The 25,317-nt window shown below is 40.0% G+C and overlaps 3 protein-coding genes across 4 annotated transcripts; 1 reads left to right on the forward strand and 2 right to left on the reverse strand.

Moving 5' to 3' along the window:
* Positions 1–1,004: 1,004 nt before the first annotated feature.
* On the reverse strand, positions 1,005–10,850 carry tpte (transmembrane phosphatase with tensin homology). 2 transcript variants are annotated; one of them, XM_042499097.2, is made up of 19 exons: positions 10,473–10,850; positions 9,915–10,007; positions 9,710–9,790; positions 9,570–9,617; positions 9,315–9,476; positions 8,775–8,894; positions 7,212–7,311; positions 7,013–7,076; positions 6,830–6,894; positions 6,419–6,479; positions 6,250–6,331; positions 5,777–5,865; positions 5,584–5,645; positions 5,411–5,491; positions 4,062–4,167; positions 1,865–1,962; positions 1,674–1,769; positions 1,489–1,559; positions 1,005–1,394 (listed from the first exon to the last, which is right to left on the reverse strand). In XM_042499097.2, exons 2-19 carry the CDS (start codon positions 9,959–9,961, stop codon positions 1,292–1,294), a joined length of 1,536 nt encoding a protein of 511 aa, XP_042355031.2. In that variant the 5' UTR covers positions 9,962–10,007; positions 10,473–10,850; the 3' UTR covers positions 1,005–1,291. The 2 variants fall into 2 exon arrangements, with proteins under 2 accessions (XP_042355031.2, XP_042355032.2); XM_042499098.2 differs by having other exon boundaries at positions 10,344–10,483.
* A 1,457-nt stretch (positions 10,851–12,307) lies between these two features.
* Positions 12,308–14,980, forward strand: fgl1b (fibrinogen like 1B). The gene is made up of 9 exons (XM_042499316.2): positions 12,308–12,410; positions 12,500–12,598; positions 12,873–13,140; positions 13,272–13,431; positions 13,589–13,686; positions 13,816–13,904; positions 13,997–14,122; positions 14,227–14,291; positions 14,587–14,980. Exons 1-9 carry the CDS (start codon positions 12,405–12,407, stop codon positions 14,765–14,767), a joined length of 1,092 nt encoding a protein of 363 aa, XP_042355250.2. The 5' UTR covers positions 12,308–12,404; the 3' UTR covers positions 14,768–14,980.
* Positions 14,835–24,715, reverse strand: thsd1 (thrombospondin, type I, domain containing 1). Its single transcript, XM_042499314.2, has 8 exons — positions 24,382–24,715; positions 23,292–23,408; positions 21,745–22,139; positions 20,988–21,648; positions 18,951–19,112; positions 18,387–18,798; positions 17,755–18,283; positions 14,835–17,664 (listed from the first exon to the last, which is right to left on the reverse strand). Exons 2-8 carry the CDS (start codon positions 23,341–23,343, stop codon positions 17,050–17,052), a joined length of 2,826 nt encoding a protein of 941 aa, XP_042355248.2. The 5' UTR covers positions 23,344–23,408; positions 24,382–24,715; the 3' UTR covers positions 14,835–17,049.
* Positions 24,716–25,317: the final 602 nt, after the last annotated feature.

The following is a 25,317-nucleotide window of genomic DNA, read 5'->3' on the forward strand; positions in this document are numbered from 1 at the left end:
ACACAGGTGTATGTAACATTAAATTATATGCACCAAAATGCCTTTACTTGCATCGAGTTTTGTTTACCACCATTTGGTGTATTTGTCTTTCATTTCTGCTGGTATTGTCCTCTTCGTGCGGGATGTTATAAGTTATATATTTGTTTTTAATTGTGTTAAAAAATGGATGTATAGGATGTGAAGTCTCAGGTGTGTCTCATGGCCAATGCCTCGGGGTTGGCAACATATTTTCTGCACCAAGTTACGTGCACTGGTACATGTAAATCTGAAAGTTACATGCAAAGTGCAAATTTTATGTGCACTACCTTGCATATGCACATTTTCTGAACCAAGTGACATGCACTGGTGCACATAGAGCTCAGAATAGTGTACACATAAAATTATCCTGTGCAGTACCTTGCATCTCCACATTTTATGTACCATGTTACATGCTGTGATGCAGGTAAGCTGAGAATTATGTGCCCAGCTCAAATTTTCTGTGCACTGCCATACATAGGTATTTGCTATTAAGACTCATGAGTACAGTAGATTCATTGATTTTTAATACTATACTTGTGAAAGTCACTACTTTTTATATCAGCAGTAAAATCACAGGCCCGCTGCCTCAAAAACTCAGCTCAAGATAGAGTGGTGTGACTTCTGCGCTCTGAGCCCCCATGAGCATAATTGTATTTACCTCTTGTGTCACCATGTGTTCTGGTAAACTGTTCCATCTCACTGAGTACATTTCCATCTGATAAACCACAGTGCATATCCTGTTAAAGTAATTACACATGCTTCATTAGAAAAAAAGTTTCAAACTGATGAAATACTTCTGAGGAGATGAATTAATAATTGCACTGGGGAGCAGTTCAAGACGAGAGGAATGGACTGTGTTAAAAATAAATAGAGTCCAACCTTTAAGCATTATCTTTTCATAAGTTGCAAATGTTTTTTTCTGCTTCTATTTCAGATTTTTTTTTATTCCACTTTTGGACACCCAAAAGAGTGACTATGCATACAGATTCACTGAGACATAACATTATTTAATTCTTTACACATCCTTCATTATAAATTTCAGTTTAAGTGCCATGACTTATCAGAGCAACACTGCAGTCTACATGATTTGACTCAGTTTGAGACCCCGCTGCCCTCATCATCAAACATTTGAACATAAGTTATTTTATGCTTCTGTTCAATTCAAACATTGAAATCTCATTCATTCCTTGAGTATGTACACTACCCCACCCATTATTAAATGTACAACAGCAACAAGCCATTTAATCCTATTCATCTTTCTAAAAGGCTTTTATTAGGGTTCTGAGAAGAACATAGTGACACCAAAGTCCTCCTTGTACAGGTCCCAGGTCTTGGGTTTGTGCGGGTTGTCCAGCTCTTCCCTGGTTAGAATCAGCCTGTGGAGAGTTTCACAGTCAACTCTAGTGTCAAAACAAAATATGGAAACTTTTTGAGTCATGATCTAAATAAATAATTGCATTGGGAACATACTTGTTCTCCTCTATGAAGGAGGTATTGAACCAGAAGTAGAACGGGACATCCTCATAACCTTTCGGAAGACCCTGAGGGGAATGATGACAGACAAAATGAATCATAGGACAATCAGGCTGAACACCAACTCTTAACTCTTTACTCTTAACCGTCGTGTAGTTTGAGAATGAAATGCAAACACTCACAGCACTCGATTCAAACATGACCTTTACATCCCCTTCAACCACAGGACCGTTCTGTAGGCTGATGACTGCTGCATTACTGCCCACATCAGGGAACACCTAAAGGAAAAAAAACATTCACACATTCAGCAAATGAATCAGTTTGACAAGATGAGTGTATGTGCAGTGTGTGTGTGTGTGTGAGAGAGACTTACTTTGCAGTTCTCCTGTTTTGCACATACACACTGAAACACCAGTTCTTTCTTCACAATTATCTTCACCTTTAGATCACTACCATCACCTTTACCCACACCTGGGTGAGAGCAAAAAAAGCAGATATTAACACAGACACAAAGAGATACCACATGAAGGATAAAGTTGTTGGTGCCAACTTGGGTTCAACATTGCATTAGTTTCAGTCTAATGGTGTGCTACGCCTTAAAAAAATATAGCTCTATATGAAGTCACGTGGAAAATTAGCCTTCTTGTATGTAAATTGTTTTTGAAGTGTCACCTTATTTAATGAATTCATGTAAAAATGTCCTGGAACCAGCAGCGGATGTGCCCCAATGTGCCTTTAGCCTACCATTGTAATCTAAAGCTGGCACACCCAGCCAAATCCAAAGAAATATGAGTTGATGGCATATTAAAAAAATATTTTCATTTCTCCTCAGACATTACTCTCCCATTTACAAGCTGCACAGTGGAGTGCTTGTTTTTATACTACAGGGATACTCTGCTCACTGGCTGATTAAACAGTTTATCTATTCTTTCATTTGAAAAGCAGCTGACAGCCACTTTGGATTGTAATGAAATTATTTCATTATTCAAGATCTTTGATTGCTGTTTCTCCATTTTGAACACCTGTGTGCGGCCTTGGAACTTGTCTTGGAGTGTTTTGCTGCAACATTTTTCTACAATAAACTAAACGCAGTCATCAGAGTTGTGTCACTCATTCAGTGACAGCCAGCGTGCCTGGCAGGTTAGTGTTTCTTTTGCTCAGGCTCTCGTCAGCTGAAAGGCTTTAAAAGCCTGAAAGTTGCCAGTATGTACATAAATGCCGGATTTGTGTGTGGCTGGCTGACTCTGAAGTTAGATGTGTTGAAGAAGCTCAGGTGGCACAAATACGTGCAGAAAAAAAGGTGGTGATTTATTAACAAAAAATCACAACGGAAACAGCGAAGAAGAAAAAAAAGTCACATGGAAAATGAACAAAAAGCAACTGAGGTAAGAAACAACTGAAAAAAAAACTCCCAGCCTCACAGCAAGCTGCCACTGACAATCATTTCCCCACAGTCTGTGCCCAGGTGGCTTCTTATTACCTCTCCTGGCCCCACCCTAATTGGACTCATCCACTGCATGGGGGTAGGATAAACCAAAAAAAGGAGAATAACTATGAACCTGATTCTAAAAGGCCCACATCAACATTTAACTAGCAGAGTATTTACAAGTAAGCCAGAATCAATAAATCTGTCTCTCAAGGATGAATTATGTTCCCAGACCCTCTATCTGTCAGTCACCAGAGGAACTCAGACTGCTGAGCCCCCCGCCCTCCTCTGCCCAGGCTGCCAGTAATCACACTGACACTGGTGAACAAAGGGCAAAATCATCACTATCATCAATAAACCAGATTGAAACCAAAAGGAAGCAAGCAAACAAAAAAAACACACACACACACAAACCTGGTTTATGAAAAACATATTTTGTAAGAGATTTTGTACATTATAGTGGAGATTAGACAACTAATTGATAGCTTGACTGACTAACAAGGCACAGGTGGCCTAATCAAACTTGCTGTCAGTGACTGCTGTCGGGGATCTGTGCATGTGAAAGGGTTTGAAGAGAACATTTCACAGCTTCCTTTGCATTCTTAATCTGCAGGGCGCATGGCTACCAATTAATTTCAGTTTCATTTTTAATTATTTAATAGGCCTACCTGTGAAGTTTGCAGATGTGCAGCACCTAAATTTGTCTTTAATTTTTTTTTGAGCTTCGATTTTATTTTTAGCAACACTAAGCTGAATAGGCATGTTTGTGTTTGCAGTATTTATTATATTATTTAGTATTTATTCAGTGTAGGAAATCCCTAAACGGAAGTGTCTAGGTCCTCACCGCATCACTGTCATGCGACCGTTTAGCACCCTCTCATGTAGTATTGCTTAAATGAGGCCTTAAAATAAAGAGTGAAAACCTGTTTGGTTTGATCTGAATAACACTTTATGCTTTGGTTCTTGCAAAACTTATATCTCACAGACTGACCTAAATTAATATTTCTGGCTATGCTACTACCTAGAACACTGCATTAAACTACCAAATAGGCTATTACCATTAGTATTTCAGGATTGGGAGGGGTAAAACCTGATGTCCCCCATAGATGGCACCATAGTTATGTGCTGGTTTGCTGGCTTTTACCTGCTATGGAGTGGATGCGGATGCTCTTGATCCTGAGGCTCTGAGGTGGAGGCAACTGTCTGTTGAACTTGGTCTTCATGACCTCGTAGTACCCGACGTACCGGCTCTGTAATTCGTAAAGAACATCTTCACCTTGTATACCAGTGTCTCATTCATTTTCTCTACCGCCATTCAATTCAAACTGTCTTAAACTGTCAAGATTAATAATGAGCTTAAATCAAGTGTATCCAAAATGCATGAAACATACTGTATGTACATAATGTAATATTAAACTGTATTAAAAATAAATATTATATATTATGGTACTGCTAGGGATTGCAGTACCTTTCAAATTATTTTGATGGCATAATGTCTTGTTGCTGGAAAAGTGAGTCCTGTCTATTTGTTCCTTTCACCCCCTTATTTCTGCCATAGTGTAATTTTTCATTCTGCCACTGAGGGGCGCCAGCCAGACGTCTTTCTAATTCTACACAAAATTCCTTAAATGTAGAGCTGCAATGATGCATCAACCTGTTGCCAACTAATTTCATAATCAGTTTAAAGAAAAATAAGTAGGTATTCTCTGATTTCAGCTACTTAATGCTGAAAGTTTACACTAAACATTCAGCATATTGTAATTGAGGCGGTCTGAAAGAACTCTCGACTTTTGAACTCCGCCTGGCTCTGTTCTCAGGATTTAGAAAATCTAGTCTATGATGGGAGGCCATTTTCAAAGAAAGTAGCTGTCAATAATGTCAGTCACTGTTTGTGAACTGCAGTCAAACTGTCAAACTAGTCAGCACAGATCAATTACGAATCACTATTCTGGTACTGCACTGCCTATGTTTGAGGAGACATATTTCAGTGTAATGTTTAACTGTAAATTGAAAAAGTTTGTGACCCCACCAAATTCTTGGATACAGCATCACCCACTGGCCAGAGCAGTATTTGTCATTTTACAGCTAAATGCAGTAACAGAATCTTGGTTCATATTTGATCTCTGCTGCCTGGTTTGACAGTTTCACAAGCAGTGATTGACATGACTGACAGCTGTGATTGCTTGTTTTTTTAAGTCTTGCAAATGCCATTTAAAAAAAAAAAAAAATCTGCCCCATGTAGTACTTTCAGGATAGAGTTATGAAAAATAAAAAATATAACTTTTTGTCATATTAGCTTAAAAAAAGTTATCTAATGTAGCCTTAAATATGAATGTTTTTATGGTTTCCTTACTCCTCTGCTACTGAACATCTGGCTATGGACAAAACAAAACACTGACCTACATGTTTCACAGTCTTTTGACTGAAAAGTTTTAATAAATACCTCCCTAAAAAAATCTTTGTTAGTAAAGCCCCTGCGTGACTTGTTCTCACCTGAGAGGGAGTCTCTACTCCCTGAAATTTGGAGCTGCGACTCTTGTCTGTCCTCCTCTCACCAAAATACTCCAGACTGTCCTGATGGACAAACACAAAAATTAATGCAAAGAAATGTTTGAAGATGTTTCTGCTAATGCATTAACCTTTGCTTGAACAAATCTCACACATACCTGTGCACTCTCAAACTGGTCACTGTCAATTAACCAGGTGCACACCATCGTACCTGTGCGTCCTATGAAAGAGAGTAGTGGAGGGTAAACAAAGGGTAAAAGCAACACATCAACTGTACATAAAACTGATGCTTTGATCAACTCAAAATTCCCTTAAAATGATGATGAAACAAGTCGGAATTTGTGGCATCACCTTTCCCTCCTTTACAGTGAATAGCGATGATGTTCTTGGGATCAGCAGACATCCAATCCCTCACATTTGCTGTGTATTTCAGCATGTCCCTGAGAAAAACAGCAGTGCACACAATCATAAAGACATTAAGATAAGCCGGCAAACTATTGTACAACACGTAATAGTAGTTATTTGTACGTCTGGTTTCTGGATGTGTTTGTAATACTTTACAGAAATATTTGCAGTCAGTGCACATGTCAAGAAAAAACAGTGCAATCATGCTTTTAAAATTGAGATAAGATGTATTGACACCACACTGAGGAATGTAAGAGTCATTTACATTTTGGCTGTGTGAATAATGTCAACATAATGCATCAACATCACTACTGTGATAATAAAAGGCCTTTTCTATAGCTGTAATCTAAAGTGATTCGGTATACAAGAAAAAAAAAGGAAGGTAAAAAAAAAGACATCATGCAGAAAATGTTACTCACTCCAAGGAGGGCACATTGTGGTCATCAATGAAGACCCTTTCAACCTTGTAGTGGAAGAACTGGGGGTCATATCCTTTCTCACCTGGAAACAAAGGATAGTGTTGTCATGCTGTAAATGTGCATAAAAAAGGGAATGCAGTACATGTGACAAGAGGACGTGTCAACTTACTGCACAGGTTGTAAACTTTATAGTGCCCTTCATGCTTAGTGTCCAGGAACCTCGCCACCTCCTGCACAGGAAGAGAATAAAGAGGTTAAAACGTGTGCAGAAATGTGCTTGTGTGTTGTAAAAAATGGTGCCTATGAATAGATTAAATCTTGAAATTGATGACCGTGTACAGTGTACCAAAGTTGCGGTAAGAATTTTATTTATTTTTTAATATTATTTTTGGGGATTTTTTGCCTTTATTCGGATAGGACAGGTTAAGTATGAAAGGGGGAGAGAGAGGGGATGACATGCAGCAAAGGGCCGAGGCTGGAATTGAGCCCACTGCCGCTGCGGTGAGGATGTAGCCTCAGTACACGGGGCGCCAGCTCTACCAACTGAGCTACTAGGCGCCCTTCGTTGTGTCAGACTTACCCTGATTGGATTCCTGTAGAATGACTGCTTCCCGGAGGAGGGGAAAGACATGGCGATGACACGGTCTTGAGAAGTGGATGAAGAAGCAAATGATGTTTCACAATCAGGCTGTCATTTTTAGTCATCTATACATATTTTCTGGATGAATACTGTTTTTTGCATTAAACAGCATGTAATGACTACCTGTGACGTAGGTAAGGTCAAGGTCAAATCCATCCTTCTGATAACGTCTCTTGTTCTCAGACACCTGACAAAAATAACAGCGATCAGGAGGTAGACATCGTCTCTCTTGATGCCAATTCTGCACAGCTGCAATCCTCCAGAAGAGCTATTGTACATTAGCTATTCACAGTTTGCCATGCATCCATGGTGATGACCTTACCATCCTCCTGGTGACTTTCTCCAGCTCTTTCCTCTGAGCTGCCAGTCTGAAGACCCTCACTAGGATGATTATTCGCAGGAAACGCAAGAATGTCACCACCCTGATGAAGAATGAATGAAAAAATATATACATGTACAATGTTGATGGCGTTGAACATAATGTGCTCAACATTATTAAAGGTCCTTCCAAAAAATAAGGACAAAACAATAATATAGTAGGTTGATGTAAGGGTTTAGGCAATATGGTTGAAATCAATAATACAGTACTTATCAGTATTTTAAGATACAAGTATTCACACTTTCTGATTAGACCTTTAATCAGAAGGAAACTGGGTGGAGCTAGTCTGGGAATTATAGTGAGGTCATTCAACTCTGTGGACTAATTTGCACGTTACAAATTTTCCCACCCTTAGATATGCAATAAAACTAGCAGGAGACACAGTTTGTACACAGTCCTGAGAAAAGGTCTTATCAGGCGATACTGGTGAAAACACCTGTATGGGTAGACTGTGAGTATGTGGGGGCTTGTGTGTAGAATTGAGGGGCATCTATTTGCAGAAAGGGTATATAATATTCATAACTATGTTTTTGTTTTTTCATAATTACCTACGAATAGCAATCGTGTTTTTGTTACCTTAAAACAAAACTGCCTAATTTGGAATTTGGGGTCCACAGCCCATGTCTGGCCCGCACTCCCTTTGTTCTGACCTCCCATGGATTCAATGAGTTCATGCTTATTCTCCTCTGATTTTGAAAGTGCAGTAAAATCCTTCCTGTAATGACTAAGAAGCACAAGTAAAACAGGTGCTGCGTGTGTGTCTTAGGTTGCTGTGGCTTTTAGTCATCCAGTCATGAAGCAGCGAATGAGCCAGTAGCACACACTATTAAAAGATCATTTAGAAAAACTCGGCAAGACAACTTTTTTTCTCACAGCAATAGATTTGTCAGCAGCTTTTCTCGTTTGCAAAAAGAGGGTTGCTGTTTTAAAAGAACATAATATAGCCCGATCGCTATTAAACATTTTAAATATGGTTATGGTTTGCTATGTTTTTAACAATCATCTCTGCAAATTCATCAAATTACTGTTAAAAGAGATTAAAGAGAAGTATTTCAAATCTTTCAAAATTGCATGTTAGATGTAAAATGTTAATTTCCTAACATGGACAGATCCTTTTCCACAGAGTCCACCGTGTTGTTTCTTCAGTAGCCATGAATGGACAAACCAAACACTGGCTCTAGATAGGGCCATTCACATTTTTGCAGTTTTGCCCTGGCCACCATAGTTCTCCTACATGCTTGTCACATAGGAGAAGTTCTGCAGCATGGCCGCTGGATGCTACTAAATCCTACAGACCGGACCTTTAAACATGCAAAATATTAATTTGAGAATCACTCCAGGTACTAAATCTATACCTTTATACCCAAGTTTCCCTGCAGACCCAGTGTACTTTTCACGTACTTTTATGATTCTTTATCCACTACAAAGAAGCCAAACACACCTGTATGAGCTGTTTGTGGTAACATTACATGTCCGTTAGCTGGGAATGAAAGGGCAAGCAGGTACCTGGGGATGAGACTGGATCCTGACAGGTCAGTGAAGGTGTAGATCATGGTGACAACCAGCGTGACCACCACAACACAGGCATCTACGATGTTAAGCTTGGAGCTGAAGTAAACTTTGAACCTAAAAGACGAAGCATGAGACAATAAGCTGAGAAAACTGCCCAGATAATGCAACTAATAGTATTTGTCTGAATCTAACATTACTGTAGTAGAAAGTATTTAATCAGTGACACTTCACTCGTATTCTGAGTCATTATGTTTCCCAAGGACCTGTCCCGTACATGCCATACATTTCCTGTTCAGCTTCCTCTTCACAGCTTCCTTTTTAACAGCTAATCACTCTTGATTTCTGCTGACAGGGAACTCTGGGAGGGTTTGCATCACTGGTACAAACATTTCTTGTTCTCATATTCACAAGCGAGTAGCTGTGCAGTGAAAACTGAAGATATGGGTAAACTACATGTGAATATGTTGGATACAGGTTATAATATATATTTTGTAATCTATGCCACTGCATGCAAGGTCCTCCTTTGTCACTCACCCTTCCACATAGACCCGAAGGAGGACGTCAGCAAGAAAAAAGAAGGAGATGATAAGGGACACGACCTCTATAGCATCTCCAACATCTCTGCTCTTCAATGGCAGGGATAAGTCCACAATCACCAGCACAAAGTCCACTAGGATCAGTATCACTCCAAACACACTGGACAAGACAGTCAGAATTAGTAAACACTACCAGGTAAAGACAGAACCATAATTTGCAAATTCTCCAAAACTCTTTCCAAACTGCACTCACCGAAATCCAAAAGACATAACAAAAGGTTCTATCTTCTTCCGGATATTGCTGCAAAGGAGAAAAGAAAGTAATACTTGCCAAATATGCTTCTGAAAAAAAACTGTTGTATACTGTCTGCAGCCAAAACTGTAGAAACTCACTGATACATTGTGTCTGGCACCACACTCTGATCCTTTCCATCGTCAATCTCCACTTTGGCGTCCTCCATCTTTGCAACGTTCCTAAAAGACAGACAGACAGATAACAAATGCATGATAAAATCTTCACAAAAAGTAGCCTGAAAAGTCATGAAACAATGCAAAACAACGCCATCACCACATTCACATAGAAAGCATCATTCCTCACCCATTTACACCTGAATCAGACCCTGGGTTGAAATAGACAGAGGACATGGTGTGTGTGTGTCTTCCTTCTCGTTTTGCTCTGAACGTGTAGTTTCTGCAATGGAAAACAAGTGTGTAAAAAGATCAAATTCCCTTATTCAGCATGTTGCTACAAAGTTATATTGTAAAAAAAAAAAAAAAAAAAAAGCAGAGGACAAACACTGTGTCCTGTCTTGCAATACAAGTTCTTTCGTACACACATCCACTCTGAAAGAAAGACAAACACTTTTATCATGGTGCAACTAATCAGCATCTAGGGTGCATTAACGCTTCCTGAACTAATCACACAGCAAGTGTAGTGATTAGCCGTCGATGCAAAACATACAAGCAAGAAGTTAAAAGAAAGTCAAGTGACCACCGACAAAAAACAGCGATATTAAACATCACCAACCACTTCGCTTTTCAGCTCCTCTGGTTCAAGCACCTTCCCACCGTCCCTTCTTCCCCTTGGACTGTTTGTTTATCAGCTGAAACCAAATTACCCCCCAAAAAACACTCCAAACTCTCACCGCCTGCTTACCGTTAGGGCTGTCATTCGTGAAATTATACGGGATTTAGTCTTGTGACTTCTTCTTGCGAGGACAAAGGAAGACGGTTCAAAGGTTAACCGGGTAGTTTTTTTCTTTCTGTCCATCCACTATCCCTCTCCGTTTTTGCAAACGTAGCGGTTTGGGACTTCCTGGAGCTCCAACGATCGGCCTTTTTTCCCCCGTCGTTACTCTTTAGTCATCTTTTCTGCTCAAAACTACTCACATGCTAGAAAACGGACCGAGAATCCGTCTGTAGCCCTCATGTGCAGGTCTCTCTGAACCACTAGTAGCGTATTATCTTAAAAAGTAACTAGCCAGCAGGCTGCAGCAGCCCTCTCTCATCTCCGTCCTCTCTGCAACATCTGGTTTTAATTGCACGCGCATTCCCTCACAGCAATAGTCCTCTGCTGGTTTGTAAAGGCTAACCGTAGCTGCAGAGTATAACGCTATAATTGCAGAAAGTAAGAGTTTTGTGTCTGAGATTTGATTTTATGAGCAAATTTTGTACATAATCAGAATGTTTCAAAGTTATATTTCTCGGGTAAAAGTGTCATCCTTTAGAAAAAAGTCAAAACTTGACTGCAAAATCAATGGAAAGGCTAGTTTTAAATTAAAGGGCACTGCAGACTGGGGCAGAATAATGTGTAGGCTATAACATCACTAGCCTGGTTAATTGCCATATATTGCTTTATTTAACAGGTTTTTAAAAGAGCTTAAAATAAAGTCATGGTACAAATTGAGGGCATTTTAACATAAAAAAAAAACAACCAAAAAACGGTAAAACCTAATAAAATGGAAATGTTGTGGATATATGTGTCATGCCAAAAAATAAAAAATAAAAAAAATTAATGAGTAAATCAATTTTTTTTAAACCATTGACCACAAAATTACACAAGGGGGAGCCAAATCCAAAGCACACGTAAAGTCAATTTGCTGTTTTGTTTCACATACTTGTGAAATTAATACTTTTGGGTCTTATGACTGGTGGATGGATGAGAGGATCAATTTCAACACGTTTTTTGGCTCTGATATCTTGACAGGCTTTAATCAACATCTGTTCCCAAATGCCTCTTTTTCTTTGTATTCTAACCTGTATTGTTTGGCAGTTGCTTCATATATTGTAGACATAAATGTATATGTCAGGGGGTACATAGGGGACATGTCCCCTTCAATAGTTATGTGCATTTCCCCCCTTTAAGAGACATTACAGTAGCAGAGGGCTTTTATTGTGAGAAAGACAGAGGACCCCCAACTCCCCCATTTCATAAACTATGCGTCCCCTCCTTGACCTACACTCTTGACTGGTGATATGCACTCTAGTGATCATCTCCATTCTGTAATATCAGCAGATTTATATAGTGTACAATGTATAGGCTAGTGTTAACCACAAGAATGATTACTTTCTTTCAGTTATCACTTTGTATTTTATAATCTGCATTACTTGGAATGATTTTACTAATGTTTTTTTCTTGACATTTAGGCTATATGGTTGAATTTTGAAAGGATGTTGACCCACTCATCCAACTAAACTCTCTGTAAAAAATATTTCTGTGCACTATGTTCTTTGGAAGCACCGTGGTAGAACATGGATTAATAATTTAAGGAAAATATTTTTTTTGCATGATTTTACCTACCAAAAAGGGAAGAAAAGAAGGAAGATGGTTCTTCTGGTATTTAAGGAATGGAGTTTTTTTAAAAAACTTTCTGTCCATGAAAACTTTTGCAGGTCTGAGATCAGCTAATACTTGAATCCTTGATAGAGGAAGAAAACATCAAACTGGCTTGAGTTCAGTGTTTGGCAAGGTTGGTCGAATCTGGATCCTCTAATGTGGACCATGCAGAACCAGCCCTGCCTATAAATAATACTGACACGTTTTCAGAAGAAAAAGAACACTGCACCTGGAGCAAATAAGAGGAGCAAAATGAAGGTAAGCTTGTGGCGCAGAGATTTTTCAGGTTTTGAGAAGTATCTGTTTATTTCTTCAATCTTTAATATATTTTGTGCTGATAATTTCAGACCTTTATTGCAGTAGAGGACTTGTTCCTAAAAGTAATGCCAGGGCTGCTGTTGTTGGCTCTGGCGTTCCCGACCATGGCTTCTTCTACACCGTTGTCAGTATGTAGCTTCTCCTACTTTTTTTTAGGCATCAGGATCTTTGTTTTAGTGATAATACTGAAAATGGAGGAAATATTGTATGGTTCAAAAAGCCAGAATTCCAGGCAGGGTTATCAAAGAAATGTCATTCCTGGAAAGTCCAGAGACTCAAAATAAAATCTGTTTCATACAGTTTGAAGATGCTGCCCTGTGCTTTTACTGGCACCCTTCTAGGTACCAGTACAAAAAAAAGGTAATGTCATGTTTGATTTGTAATTAATTTTCCTCATTTAAGGCAATGGACTCATGCGGGCCAGAAGTTGCAGCTCTCAAGCGCAGCATAAAGAAACTGGAGAACAGACTGTTAATTGCAACTTGGCAAGTTGAGCACTTGCAAAAACACAAATACTTCCGGCCATTTCAGTCTGCTGTGTCTAATACTGAACCTGAAATCGACACAGCCCCCGCTGTAAACCACAACAGCAGTGGGACTTTAGACAGCTCTGATACGACACTGATGAAACCACTTCCGCCAGCAGGAAGCTTAATTGTCCATGATAAAGGTAATAACAGCTCACATTATGTCATAAAAGTGTTCAGGTGTTTAAGTAAAATTACAGTGTGGGATGTGTGAGCAAGTGTATTATGATGATAATCAGCAGTCTTTGAGACCTTTTCAATGCTATCTCTCTAGACTGCTCTGAGTTGTTTGACAGACTGAGACCACCAAGTGGCTTTTACCGCATCAGACCCAAACTACACCTGGATCCTTTTTTGGCCTACTGTGACATGGACGATGGAGGAGGATGGACAGTGTTTCAGAGACGTCGACATGGAAAAGTTGACTTCAACAGGTATTTAAGCAGAGAAACCAACCCACATGCTGGACAGTATATGGAAAAAGTCCCCAAATTCTTGCAAAGCATCAAATTACAGTGTAGTTGTTGATAGAGCTAATCCAGCTGTTTCATGTGAGGTAAAACATCTGTCTAATTTTCTGTCTCACATTAGAGACTGGGTGGACTACAGAGATGGCTTTGGTGACTTCAAACTGTGGAATGATGAGTTTTGGTTGGGGAATGAACAAATGTACTCGCTACTGTCAGAAGGTCAGAAATAATTAAAATCCAAGAATCTCCTTTTATATTTTAATTTTGAAATAGTCTTTTCTGCAATGTTCTGCCTGATTGGTTGTTTTCCCCAAAGTTTTGCGTCTACTGTATCTCTTTACCCTTTAGGTAAGAACCTGGTGAAAATCGATCTAATGGACTGGGATGGGAAGAGGAGTTATGCATTTTATGAGAACTTTAGGATCACAGATGAAGCAGTAAGATAAACAATTTTTAGAGTTCTGTTTCTTGGGTTCAGAGGAAACTGCAATTCTCACCTTACCTCACTACACTCTAATGCCTATTTAAGGACAAGTATCGTCTCCAGTATGGGCTGTATAGTGGGCAAGCTGGAGATGCTCTGAGTGGTGGTCGGGGGATGGTGGAGCGGTGGTCTGCTTGTCTCGGCGGCATGCAGTTCAGCACCAGAGATCAGGTTAGACATTGATGTTTTCTACCCATAACAATTTCTAACTGTCATGGCAATGTGTAGATGATGATGATTGTGTTAATGTTAATCATGGTGATGTTCACTGACAGGATAACGACCGCTATCTTCAGGGTAGCTGTGCTCAGGAGAATAAGGCAGGTTGGTGGTTCAACAGGTGAGACCTTTCAAGTCCTAGTGTGTATTACTGTTCCTATTCATTATCTTGAGTTTGATTCATTTTTGCAAAAGCATTACCACTTTTCTGGAAATAAAGTTTGAGTTTCTGTACTCTGGATTTGTTTCACCCGTTGAACCAAGGAAAAAATCATACTGGTCAAGCTTAGCTCTTTGTTAAAGTGCACTTCTTCATGTGCACTGCAGCAAATTCAATAGCTTTAAAAGCATACACAGAGGTTCACATTTGCTTTTGGAAAATGCAACATCTTTGACATTTACCCTCTTATCTACAGATGTCATGCAGCCAACCTAAATGGAAAGTTCTACCGCAAAGGGCAGTACAAGGGACCAAATGACAATGGTGTGGTGTGGGGGACCTGGAGAGGCCTTTGGTATTCCCTGAGACACACCACCATGAAAGTGCGGCCTCTTGTTTTCTTGGATGCCATGGGCAGTGGAGCAGGAGAAATGTAAAACATCAGGTTTCACTTTTCCTTTTATGAAATAGAATGTAGTAAAATACTGAGGACAAAGATTGATGTCATGTTTAAATTCGTTGTATTTGAACTTCTCCCTTTGCTTCATCATTTGAAACTATGTCAAATGTTGTATCCACTATTTTCCAGTAAGCACTCATTTCTATAAAGTGTATAATATTACTCAAACAATAAAACAAACAGCATCTCAGCCACAATGCCTCGCTGACGTTCATATTTGACTGTCCTCAAACTTTGTTACAACTGCACTGCGCATTTTGCAGAAAACACATAAAAAATGCTTACAGAGCTTAATGTTATGTAGATAATTGTCCCTAAAAAGTAAACTGCATCATAGTGAGAGTGGTCCTCACAACTGCACAGTTTTGTACAGTGGGACATCACTGCATGATAGAACAGCACATTCAACATCGCAGAACAATAAGACTAAGCTGTCTTCTGTATAAGTCAATGATAGGGCTTATGTGCATTCTGCACACTGTAGGTCAGGTTAAACGACTTATGGTAAATACTGTACCAGTAGCTGATATACAAAGAAACTTATAAACATTCTGAAGACAAAAATATATTCAATTATAATGTGTATCAAAATTTTAAATATTAAAAACATTCCAATGAAATAGAAAAACCTGTTTGAAGCAGAAACTTAAACTTTTTTTTCAAAAAGTTGTGCTCTCCTTATAGGTAAGCAAATTTCCCAAATCTCCAGGGCTCAGTTGTGCAAAAGTAATCTGACTGGATTTCAGCTGTAGGATTGGATCAAATCTTGTTTCTCGTTTTAGTAAGATTGGTATACCTTTGATTGAAAAATCAGGATTATCCTGATCCCAGTTGAAGGCTGGATTCAGAGTGGATTTCAGGGTCAAAATGTAGTAAAACTTTCGAATTGGTCAAAAATATATCCTTTTTATATTTTTGGTTGACTTGTTTAAACATTAAGTAGATAAACTTTACATCAGACTACCCATTAAGCCTTTCAGTAATTTGAATTTAAAAGAAATTAAATATTTTGTCCCCATAAAATAATCCCCCAAATAGCTGTCAGTATTAAACAAAAAATATTTAAAGTTACAGTACCAAAGATCTCTGTTCCGTTCTCTTTGGTGGCACTTGTGGCAATTAAGTCTTGAAACCATGCTGATGAATTTATTTACTCGTATATCAAACATCCATTTCCTAATACTGCAAATGCAACATCTTTCATTAGTTAGCCATATGCTCACTTATAACTGTGTAACCTAATTCAGTGACAGACAGTGACTTAACAGATTTTAATTTCAATGAAAATCTTTGAGATATGATAATTTCTTAAATTTTTATTTGGCGCTTTATATTATAGTACTCTCTAACTATTGCATCCTCAATGCAATTTTCTGTCTCTTCACATAACTCTCTTAAAGTGACCCCACACTGAATGTTCGTCCTGCTCTTTTCAGAGTCAGCAGCCTATATTGTGATATGTAGTCCCATTTAGAGCACTGGTCATTTTTAGTAATCTTGAAAAGTTTGTATCTGGATCAGGGTGATCAAAAATAAAAAAACCAACAATGCTTTGCAAAAATGGTACAACAGTCAGATGAATTAACTGATCCTGGATAGCAAAATATTAGATACCCAAATGTGGGTCATTTTGATCTAGATTAAATTCTCTGAACAACTGGGCCCAGAATACATGCCATGTTCACTGATATATGTCTGTGTTTAATGGACTCCAAATCAAAAACACATATTTCTCCTCTGACCTGTAGTGCTGTTTGTTAGTCTAGATTGTTTTGGTGTGAGTAGCCAAGTGTTGGAGATATCGACAGTAGAGATGTGTGTCTTCTCATAAATATAATGGAACTAGATGGAACTCGTATTGTGGTGCTAAAAAAAAAAAGCTGTTGTATGGAAATGCTCATAACAATGTTTGTGGATTATCTTGAGCAATCACGTAATGATTACTGGCAAAGAGACATTGCTGCTGTTATTTTAATTGTACTTTTGGGCGTTTTGAGCACCACAAGCGGAGTGACATCTAGTTCCATTAGATTTGAAAGAGGGCATTTATCTGTATGTCCATTATCTCCAACACTCAGCAACTCACACACAATCTTGACTGATAAATAGAAATACAGGTGAGAGAAAAAAAAAATGTATTTTGATTTTGGGGTTAACTGTCCCTTTAAGATTAAATCACAGCTATAGCAGAAAGGATTTAGGTTAGGAAAAAATGTAAATAGCAATGACAATTCCTCCCTGGACCAGTGCTACAAACCTCTACTCCTCCTCCCCTAAATATGCTGAGGACAGATCTAGGTCCAACATCCTCTGCTCTGCCTCACTCAGTTTGTAGGGTGAGCCGCCACTGCTGCTGTAGCCAGACATTGGCAGAGAGTGGCAGCGACCCTTCCTCTGCTCCGATGGCGGTACACTAAAGGTGGAGCTGCGCTGCCGCCCTTTGACCCCAGAGTACGACTGAGCCTCCTTTAATTTTCGTGCTAGGATGTTCCTCTGGATAGGCGATGGGCCGCGTCGGTTCCAGTTCTGCTCAGCGCGCTCGGCCCGATCAACACTCAGACTGGCGGGCCCTGCAACTGGCCCCCCGATCCCTGAGATTCCCTCTCCACCTCTAATCTCACAACTCCTTTGTCTTTCCCCAGTGCCACCGAGGTCTGCTGATATGCTGTTTGTGTTGGTTCCTGTGTGTTTGAGCTCATGGTTGTGAGAAGGAGCAGCTGTCTCTACGCAGGGCTTCCTCTGGTCATTTCTCTGGGGTCTGGATTTAGTCCACTCTGGGGCCCCGTGCTCTGGAATGGGGTAAGAGCTGTATGGCTGCCTCTCCCGTCCTCCTTTAGTCCAACAACTTCCTTCAGGAAGGGTCCGAGATCCCACCTGAAAAGCACATTTGATCTTTTTTAATGAAAAAGGCTGACACAAAACTACACAAATATATGAAAACATAACCAAAGCTAGACAGGCGACCTGGGTCATGCTCCTTTCTCTGAACACTCTGGAGTGTGCAGAAGATAGAGGCTGAGGTTTAGTGTCATTAAAACTGGAGGTCCGACGGAAATTTGGATTCTTATGAAACGAGTTTCCTGCATCTCCCGCTCCTCTGAGGCCTGATAACCCACTCCTCTCCACCATTTCCACCCAGTCAGCGGTGCGGTCACGCCATTTCGAGCTCCCCCCACTAGCATGAGCAGAGGGACCTAAGACCAGCTCCACCCTGGGACTCCGTCTGTCCGAAGTGACCCTTGAAGTCTGCAACGACGGCTCAGAAAAGGGAGCTGCAATATGAAAATGATTGTGGTTAGCGTCGTCCTGGAAGCCCAAAGGGAGTGTGGGATGAGCGAATCCAGTTGGTGTAGGAATGGGGGAAGTTGTGGGCGAAGCAGATGTCTCAACCACTGTGTCATGGACTGGGCTTGAAGAGACATGGTACAGCTGTGTGGCCTCCTTTAAACCTTTCTTCTTCATCTCTTTCAACTGCTGCTGAGCCAGTTTGTACCTGGAGAGACAATTATATTGTTATTTATCAGACTGGGAAGCAGCAAATAAGTTTGACTGTAATGTAGTCTGTGTAATGAAAGAAAACTATGTTGTAAACATACCCAAATATTGGCGGCAACATCTTCTGACCCGTGGGGGACAGTCTCTCTGGGTCTTGTGAGATAGGTATCACCAGGGGCTGTGAGAGAGGCTGAATCCCCAAGGGAGGCCTGTCTTTCTGTCCCACACCCATGCCCCCCAGTGGACCATGGCCATCAGACAGACTGGGTCTTTGGAGGCTGTGGCCACAAATGGAGGCCTCATCAGAGAGCTTGCGTCCGCCAGGTGAATGCATGGAGCCTCTGCGGACGGAGCTGCACTGAGGGGTCTTGCAAAGCTTTCTCCACAAAGTCACCACAACTGTAGCCAGAATCACAGCCAGGCAAATGGAGATGCCAGCTACAACGACCATGTTACCACCTAGAGGCGCAACGCCAGCTACAGTGGGGAGGGATGGAGAAGGAGCAGGCAACACTGGAAAGAAAGGCAGACAATTATTTTCACAGGTGAAGTATGCGACACAGGGCATCTAGATTTATTTATGTTCTAGTGAAATTCTGCAGAAAATCAAGGGACAGACAGAGTGATAAAGAAATAAAGACTTCATAAGGGGTGAAGAGACTAACCCACACAGTCCTCCAGTGAACAGAGTGACTGCTCCTTCACCATGCCAGTGCACTGCATCCCTCCCACACCTGAGGGCAGCAAACACTCACGCATTCGCTCCCTTATGCCCTCTCCACAGCTCGCACTGCACACACTCCAGGGCAGCCAAGGGCCCCATGACTCTGCAGAACAACATATCAGTAAAAAATATTAAATGCAGATAAATAAGAAAGTGTACAAGCCTTAAAATTGTGTTTTTAATAGCAAGGTCATGCAAGACTGGGATTATTGTGAAGGAATAAAAAGCCAGCAGAAGCATAACAAATTGGACCCTACTACAAGGAGCTGAAAAGGGCTCAACCATCCTATCACAAGACATCAAACAGTTAATGTTTTATCCCTGGAGTAGATAAAGCGAGCACACAGAGACACAAGCAACTTGACATTGCAATGGATTTGTGGCCTACATATATTTGTTGGTGTTGAACATCATGATTCTTATGAATGACTTGGTTGTGCATCTGCACCAAAAATAAAGATAATTGGTTATGTACTGAGGCTGACACGTCAGTTTGATGTCATATGCTGTATATGCACTTTACAATTTGTTACACTGGAATTCAAGGGAATGTACAAGGGTTATGATGACTATTTTCTGTTCTGTGGTAATATACTGTGCTGACACGGATTTCCTGCATTTAAATGATGAAGCTCAGTTTGCACAATGCATTTTTTTAATCAAAATTTCTGTGTAGGAGCTCTATCTGACTACACTGATAATGTGTGATCTGGTCATGCAGTTGGGACATATTCGGTCACCCCTTATGTCACACTATAAAAAACAAAGATGACAATTTTAGTCATGCATGAACTAAAATAGCAGTTAGTGATGTGATGTTTATTTTCTGTTCCATTTGTAATTTTGTAATTATGTACTTCTAAGCACTTTACATACTCAACATATTATACATATTTTACATCATTACATTTGTTTATACTGGTGTGAAACTGAAAGATAATTCACATATTTTATTTTGGATTTTTACTAATGCACATTTCTTAAATTTTATTTTATACTTCTTCATTTATATCTTTACTAATTCTTATTTTAATACCTTTAATTTCTACTTCTATTATTCTCTATGCTTGGCATCAGTGACTGTACGAACCACTATTTCCCCCTGGGGATAAAAAAAATAAATCTGATAATAATAACTTTATAAAGCTGTCATCTTTTTTCATAATGTACAATCTCAACCGGATATTGCTAGTTAAAAATATGGAATGATAGTGTGACAGTAGCTGTGTCCGAAACCATCCCCTATCACGGATATAGTGCACTATATAATGTGTTCGCCATTTTGTAGTGGTGTCCGAATTCTCTGCTGTAAATTTCATCCACTATATAGTGCACTGTAAAATGCCGACAATACACAGCAAATTTGAGTGTACTTACTATGTATACTACATTCAGCTCTCGTCTACCACAATGTAATGAGGTCGTGTATTTCCGGGGGGAAAAAAATTCCAACGTAGTGTCCGAAATCTTGTTTGGTTATTCCCTATATTGTGCACTATTTATTACACACTACATAGTGAATAGTGAATAGTACAATGAGGGGACGGTTTCGAACATAGCTAATGAGTCAGCAAACACAATACCAGCACCATGAAACCAATGCAGCCAAATGGAGTGAAGTCATCTTTCATTATAATTTTAACGTCTGTGCTTTTCGTAATGTGACATGTCAAGATGCCTACTTGAAAAATGCCACTTGCCTGCTCTTTAATGATTAAAGAGCAGTTGTATCACCCAGTTGTATGGCAGCCTAGATTGGGCCCAGATTGCCGTTTCCTCCAGGGCCCAGATTGATACAATCCACAAGTGGATTGTATCAATCTGTTAAAATCTGGATGAGTAAAGCAACTCTTTCCCTCTCTCAAAATTCAGCTCTTACTGAAAAAAATCACTGCACCGGTACTGATCTGACACAACTGAATGACATGCAGAAAGGAGTATGAATGTATTCTTGACAGCTGCCAAATGTGAATCTCACCTGCACGCTTGTGAACCACCAAACAGGTTTGTGCAGGACTAGGAGAGCGACTGAAGTTGAAAACAAAGCGAAAGCAGTACTTATTCCTCCCTGGGTAAAACACAGAACAGTTGAACTCTGTCTCATTCTCTCCCTGAGTCAGCCAGTTAAAGGCCAACAGCGGAGACGATGGCTCCTCTGGTCCAAACCCCACAAGTGCTGTTCCAACTGCTTCCATGCTGGAGGAAACGGCAACCCCTCTCCCACCACCTGCATCCTTATACAGCAATACTTTCCCATTGATGTGAGCACAAGGTGGCGTTATTAGTTTGACAGTCATAGTCCCTTCACAGCCACTCCTGTAAGCATTGGGGTTTTCCACCAGCAGCTTATAGGAGAAGATACGGGACAGGTAGAGAGGTCCAGAGCTCTTCACATCCTGCGCTGCATGAGGAGACCGTAGAGCCACTCGTATGAAGTCTCTCTCTGTGAAGGGGAAGGCGCAGGACAGCTCAACACTCTGGGAACGGAGGGGTTTGATGGGGTGTCGTGTGCGTGCTTGGACCTTGTCAATGCTGTTTCGTCCTATCTGGTTGTACTCCATGTAGCTCACTTCCAGGAAGAGAGCCGAGTCAATGCCGCTGGAGCAAGCCTGAAAGTGTTCATTAGTGGATATCCCAACCTGAGAGAGGCAGAGGAAGAGAACTATGAACAGTCATTATTCTGCAGCACAATAAACCAACTTAGTGAGTAAAGTTTGTTGTCTTGTTTGTCTTGCCTGAAAAGATCCCGAGTGGTTTGCGGCCCTGTCTACTGCGATGTGAAAGGTGGGCCACTGCACCTGCAGTTCTGAACTCCACCACCAGGCAGTGCTCTCTGCGCTGCTGTCATGTGTGCCATTCTCATGAGAAACGACAGAGATGCTGGTCTGCCTCAGCAGGAACCGGAAAGTTCCTGCATACAGGAAGCAAGAACAGTTGAACTCCACCCTACCGGCCGGTTGGTTGTTGGGGAGAATCCTGGTGAGAAGGGTGGTGTTGGTTTCTGTGTTGACCAGAGAGAGGCTCATGTTGCGGATGGAGGTGCTGTTGGATTTTGTGCTGAAGTCCACAAATACACTGGCGTTGCTAAGGGCAACGTGGAAGGAGGGCCAGATATTGAGCCCTGCAAAAGCTGCAGAAAGGATACACAGAAGTGAGATAGGGCAAAGGAGCGACCACTGTACCGATCATACATGCACCGTGCATGCGCAATAGGTAGACAATAAACAATAAGCCGTCCATCACTGAGCCCATACGATGTGTTTCTGGCTCAGTTTATTGCAGTCATTCAATAACATGATATTATCTAGATATAATAAATCCTAAAATGCCACCAAATCCTACACACTGGACCTTTAACCAGACAATTTTACCAAAAATATCCTATACCTAAACAGATTTTAGGTTTTGGTGGCATCTAGCATTGGGGTTGCTGAGCTGAAACTTCTCCCATGTGCCAAGTGTGTAGAACTACAAATATACAATGGGTTAAGTCAAAATGCAAATGGCCCTAAAAATCTACAGCCAGTGTTTTTATTTGTCCTTTTTGGCTTGCTACATATCTGTATGTAGATATAAATTCTTATTTTCAGATGATTATGAACTGATAAAAGCATAGTTGTTAATTGCATATGCTATTTCTGCTGATAAATGCCCTTAAATACTACACACTGGAACTTTAATGTTTCATCTGTATGAGAAGTCAAATGGGAAAGGTCATTTTTTGAAAAAAATTACATAACAATTACGGAGGAAATGTAACCTAATTGCTATGCAGTGTAACTTTTGACAACATAATTGTGCATGATGATACCAAAAAAGAAAAAAAATATCCCATGTTCAATAATATAACACTAAATTATGCATCGGCTTAGTGGTGCCAGTGGTTCAATTTTAATGACCACAAAGCCACAAATGATGACATTTACTCAATAAAACTAAATAAGCTCAGTTTTCAGCACATACAATGTAGGTATGTTTGAGTAATTTAATGCAATATCAGTACTTAGGGAAAAAGTAAAAATGTTGCAACACAGTAGCACATTATTTCAAGAGCTATTGTGCTATATAGTGGGTAAATCCTGTTGTGCAAACCTCACATCCTCACAAAGCAAAGAGGGTGTGGGAAGAGGAAGAGGCTGCCCCTCCAATACTCCCTTCATTCTTCTGCCTTTTCCTCACATCCTGTTTAAGTTAACATGCGTTACCTTGATCTACTGAATTGAAAATGACAGTGATGAAGACCAAACATGTAGTCATGTTATTAAAATGTTTTAAGACTCACCATATCCCATGAGTGCCAGCAGGAAGGGCAGCAATGAGACAGCCTGTGGCATTCCGATGTCCGTGCCTCTGTTTTCTCCTTCACCACATGACTGTCCTCCTCCAACATCCCTGACCTCTACAAATCAGATGCAAATCACAAAATGAAAAAACAAAACAAAGAATCCACATGAAGGCAGCAGGCAACAACAAACTGTGCTTGTGGAACAGGGTCAGGAAGATGTAGTGCACTGATCTGAGGTATGAAAACAGGAAGGCTAGAGCATGGAGCTGTGACCATAAGTTTTTTAATTTAAGAGTGGCGTCTTCCTCTTCCTTCCATCTTCACAATGGGCAAGGAGAGCTGCCATTATGTAGTTGCCCATAACAAATATTTATGAGGCATACAGCCAAATCCTTGTTTGGTTGTTTTTAATGATTTTTTCCCCCCACTTTTTGTTTTCCTACTGTTTTCTTAGACAACAATAGACTTTTGGCTTTCTTAGAATGAAAAAGGAAACTTTGAATTGATTTGATTTTTTGCATTGAGCTGCTACTACAGTATATAATATTCCTCATATTATAGTTTACATTTCCACTCAAATGTAAACTATTGGGGTCTACTTTACACAATATGGACTAATTAAGGATGCAATTAAGAAAATCAAGTTACTTGAAAGCACTGTAGCAGGGTCAAACAACTTTCTTTGTATGAAGCCTATACTAAGATGAAGAGTTCAATCATAGACTGTATACAGTCTACAGACTACAGTATATAGACTGTATACAGTCTACAGACTACAGTATATAGACTGTATACAGTCTATGAGTTCAACAGAGTCAACTTCAACCCAGATTGTTAGCCTAGCTTTAGGATTTTGACTAATTTATCCTCAGCTCAAATGAAACTGCACTTTGGCACCAGAAAGGCTGAATTTCATTTCTTTGAAAATATTTCAATAATAAAACTCCACCTCTTCAAATTATGAAGCTTGTACATTATTCTACAACTGGCTGCGAATTAACCTACGTAAAATTTAACAAGCCTTCTGGCATATGCTGGTCATTAACGTCGCATTTTTTAAACTGGAAAATAAATCGGTGGTACTCACATTTCTTGTTGACACAGCACAGCATTATTCCTCTCAAATTCCCTACACAACATCCGGCAGCAACGGTCCCTCCATGTGTTTTAATACATTTCTTATGATAAACTGATAAATTGCTGCTGGTTTCAGTGATAGTCGGTGGGACGAGCGTCACAGATCAAACACAGTTCTCCGAATGCGCGCGCCTGTGTTCAGAGCGCGCGAGAGGGAGATCCGCTCACAGTCACTTCACGGTCAACAGCAGGGCGTACTAAAATATGATGTGCTACTCGCTATTTGTGTCCCCTCAAACGTACTGTGACGTAGTGGTATACAAACCAATAGGCTACTTTCTTTCGTGAACAATTCAGAGATTAATGAGAACGATTGAGAAAATACTTGAAAAAAACAAAACTTTTTATTATCCCAACCTTATGTTTCTTTTTCATAAAATATTTTAATAGCTTGTTTACGAATGCCTTTTCCATTCATGTTTTGATGTCTCAAAATGTATATTAATGGGAGCATTACCATACAAGATTAAGCAAAACTAGTTTTCATAATGGTTGTGAACCTCTGTGATACAATTGTTACACATTAATTTCCAAAATATAGATTCTCTAGTACAGAAGTGCCATGAAGCATCTTCCCAAGCAGGTCCATTTATAAGAGTTGATTTTGTATAAGGGCATACAAAACAAAAACACAACTTAAAGACCCTTTTGTCTTCTCTTAGTTTAAACATTGCATCATACCATGTAAAAATGATATTTCAGCAGATTGTTATCAGTTTGTACAACAGCCACCTGGGGCATTAAAAGATTGTGGAAGGTGACTACATGGAGAAATATGTGAGATTCAGCAGATAATCTATCATCCACTCCTTCAAGTGGCAGTCACACATAAATGTTTTCTTATGTAAACGGCTTGTTACATCTAAAAGAAACTCATGATATAGTC

This window comes from Plectropomus leopardus, chromosome 15 (assembly GCF_026936395.1).
Source record: "Plectropomus leopardus strain MGB_pleo_1.0 chromosome 15, ASM2693639v1, whole genome shotgun sequence".
Lineage (NCBI taxonomy): Eukaryota > Metazoa > Chordata > Actinopteri > Perciformes > Serranidae > Plectropomus > Plectropomus leopardus.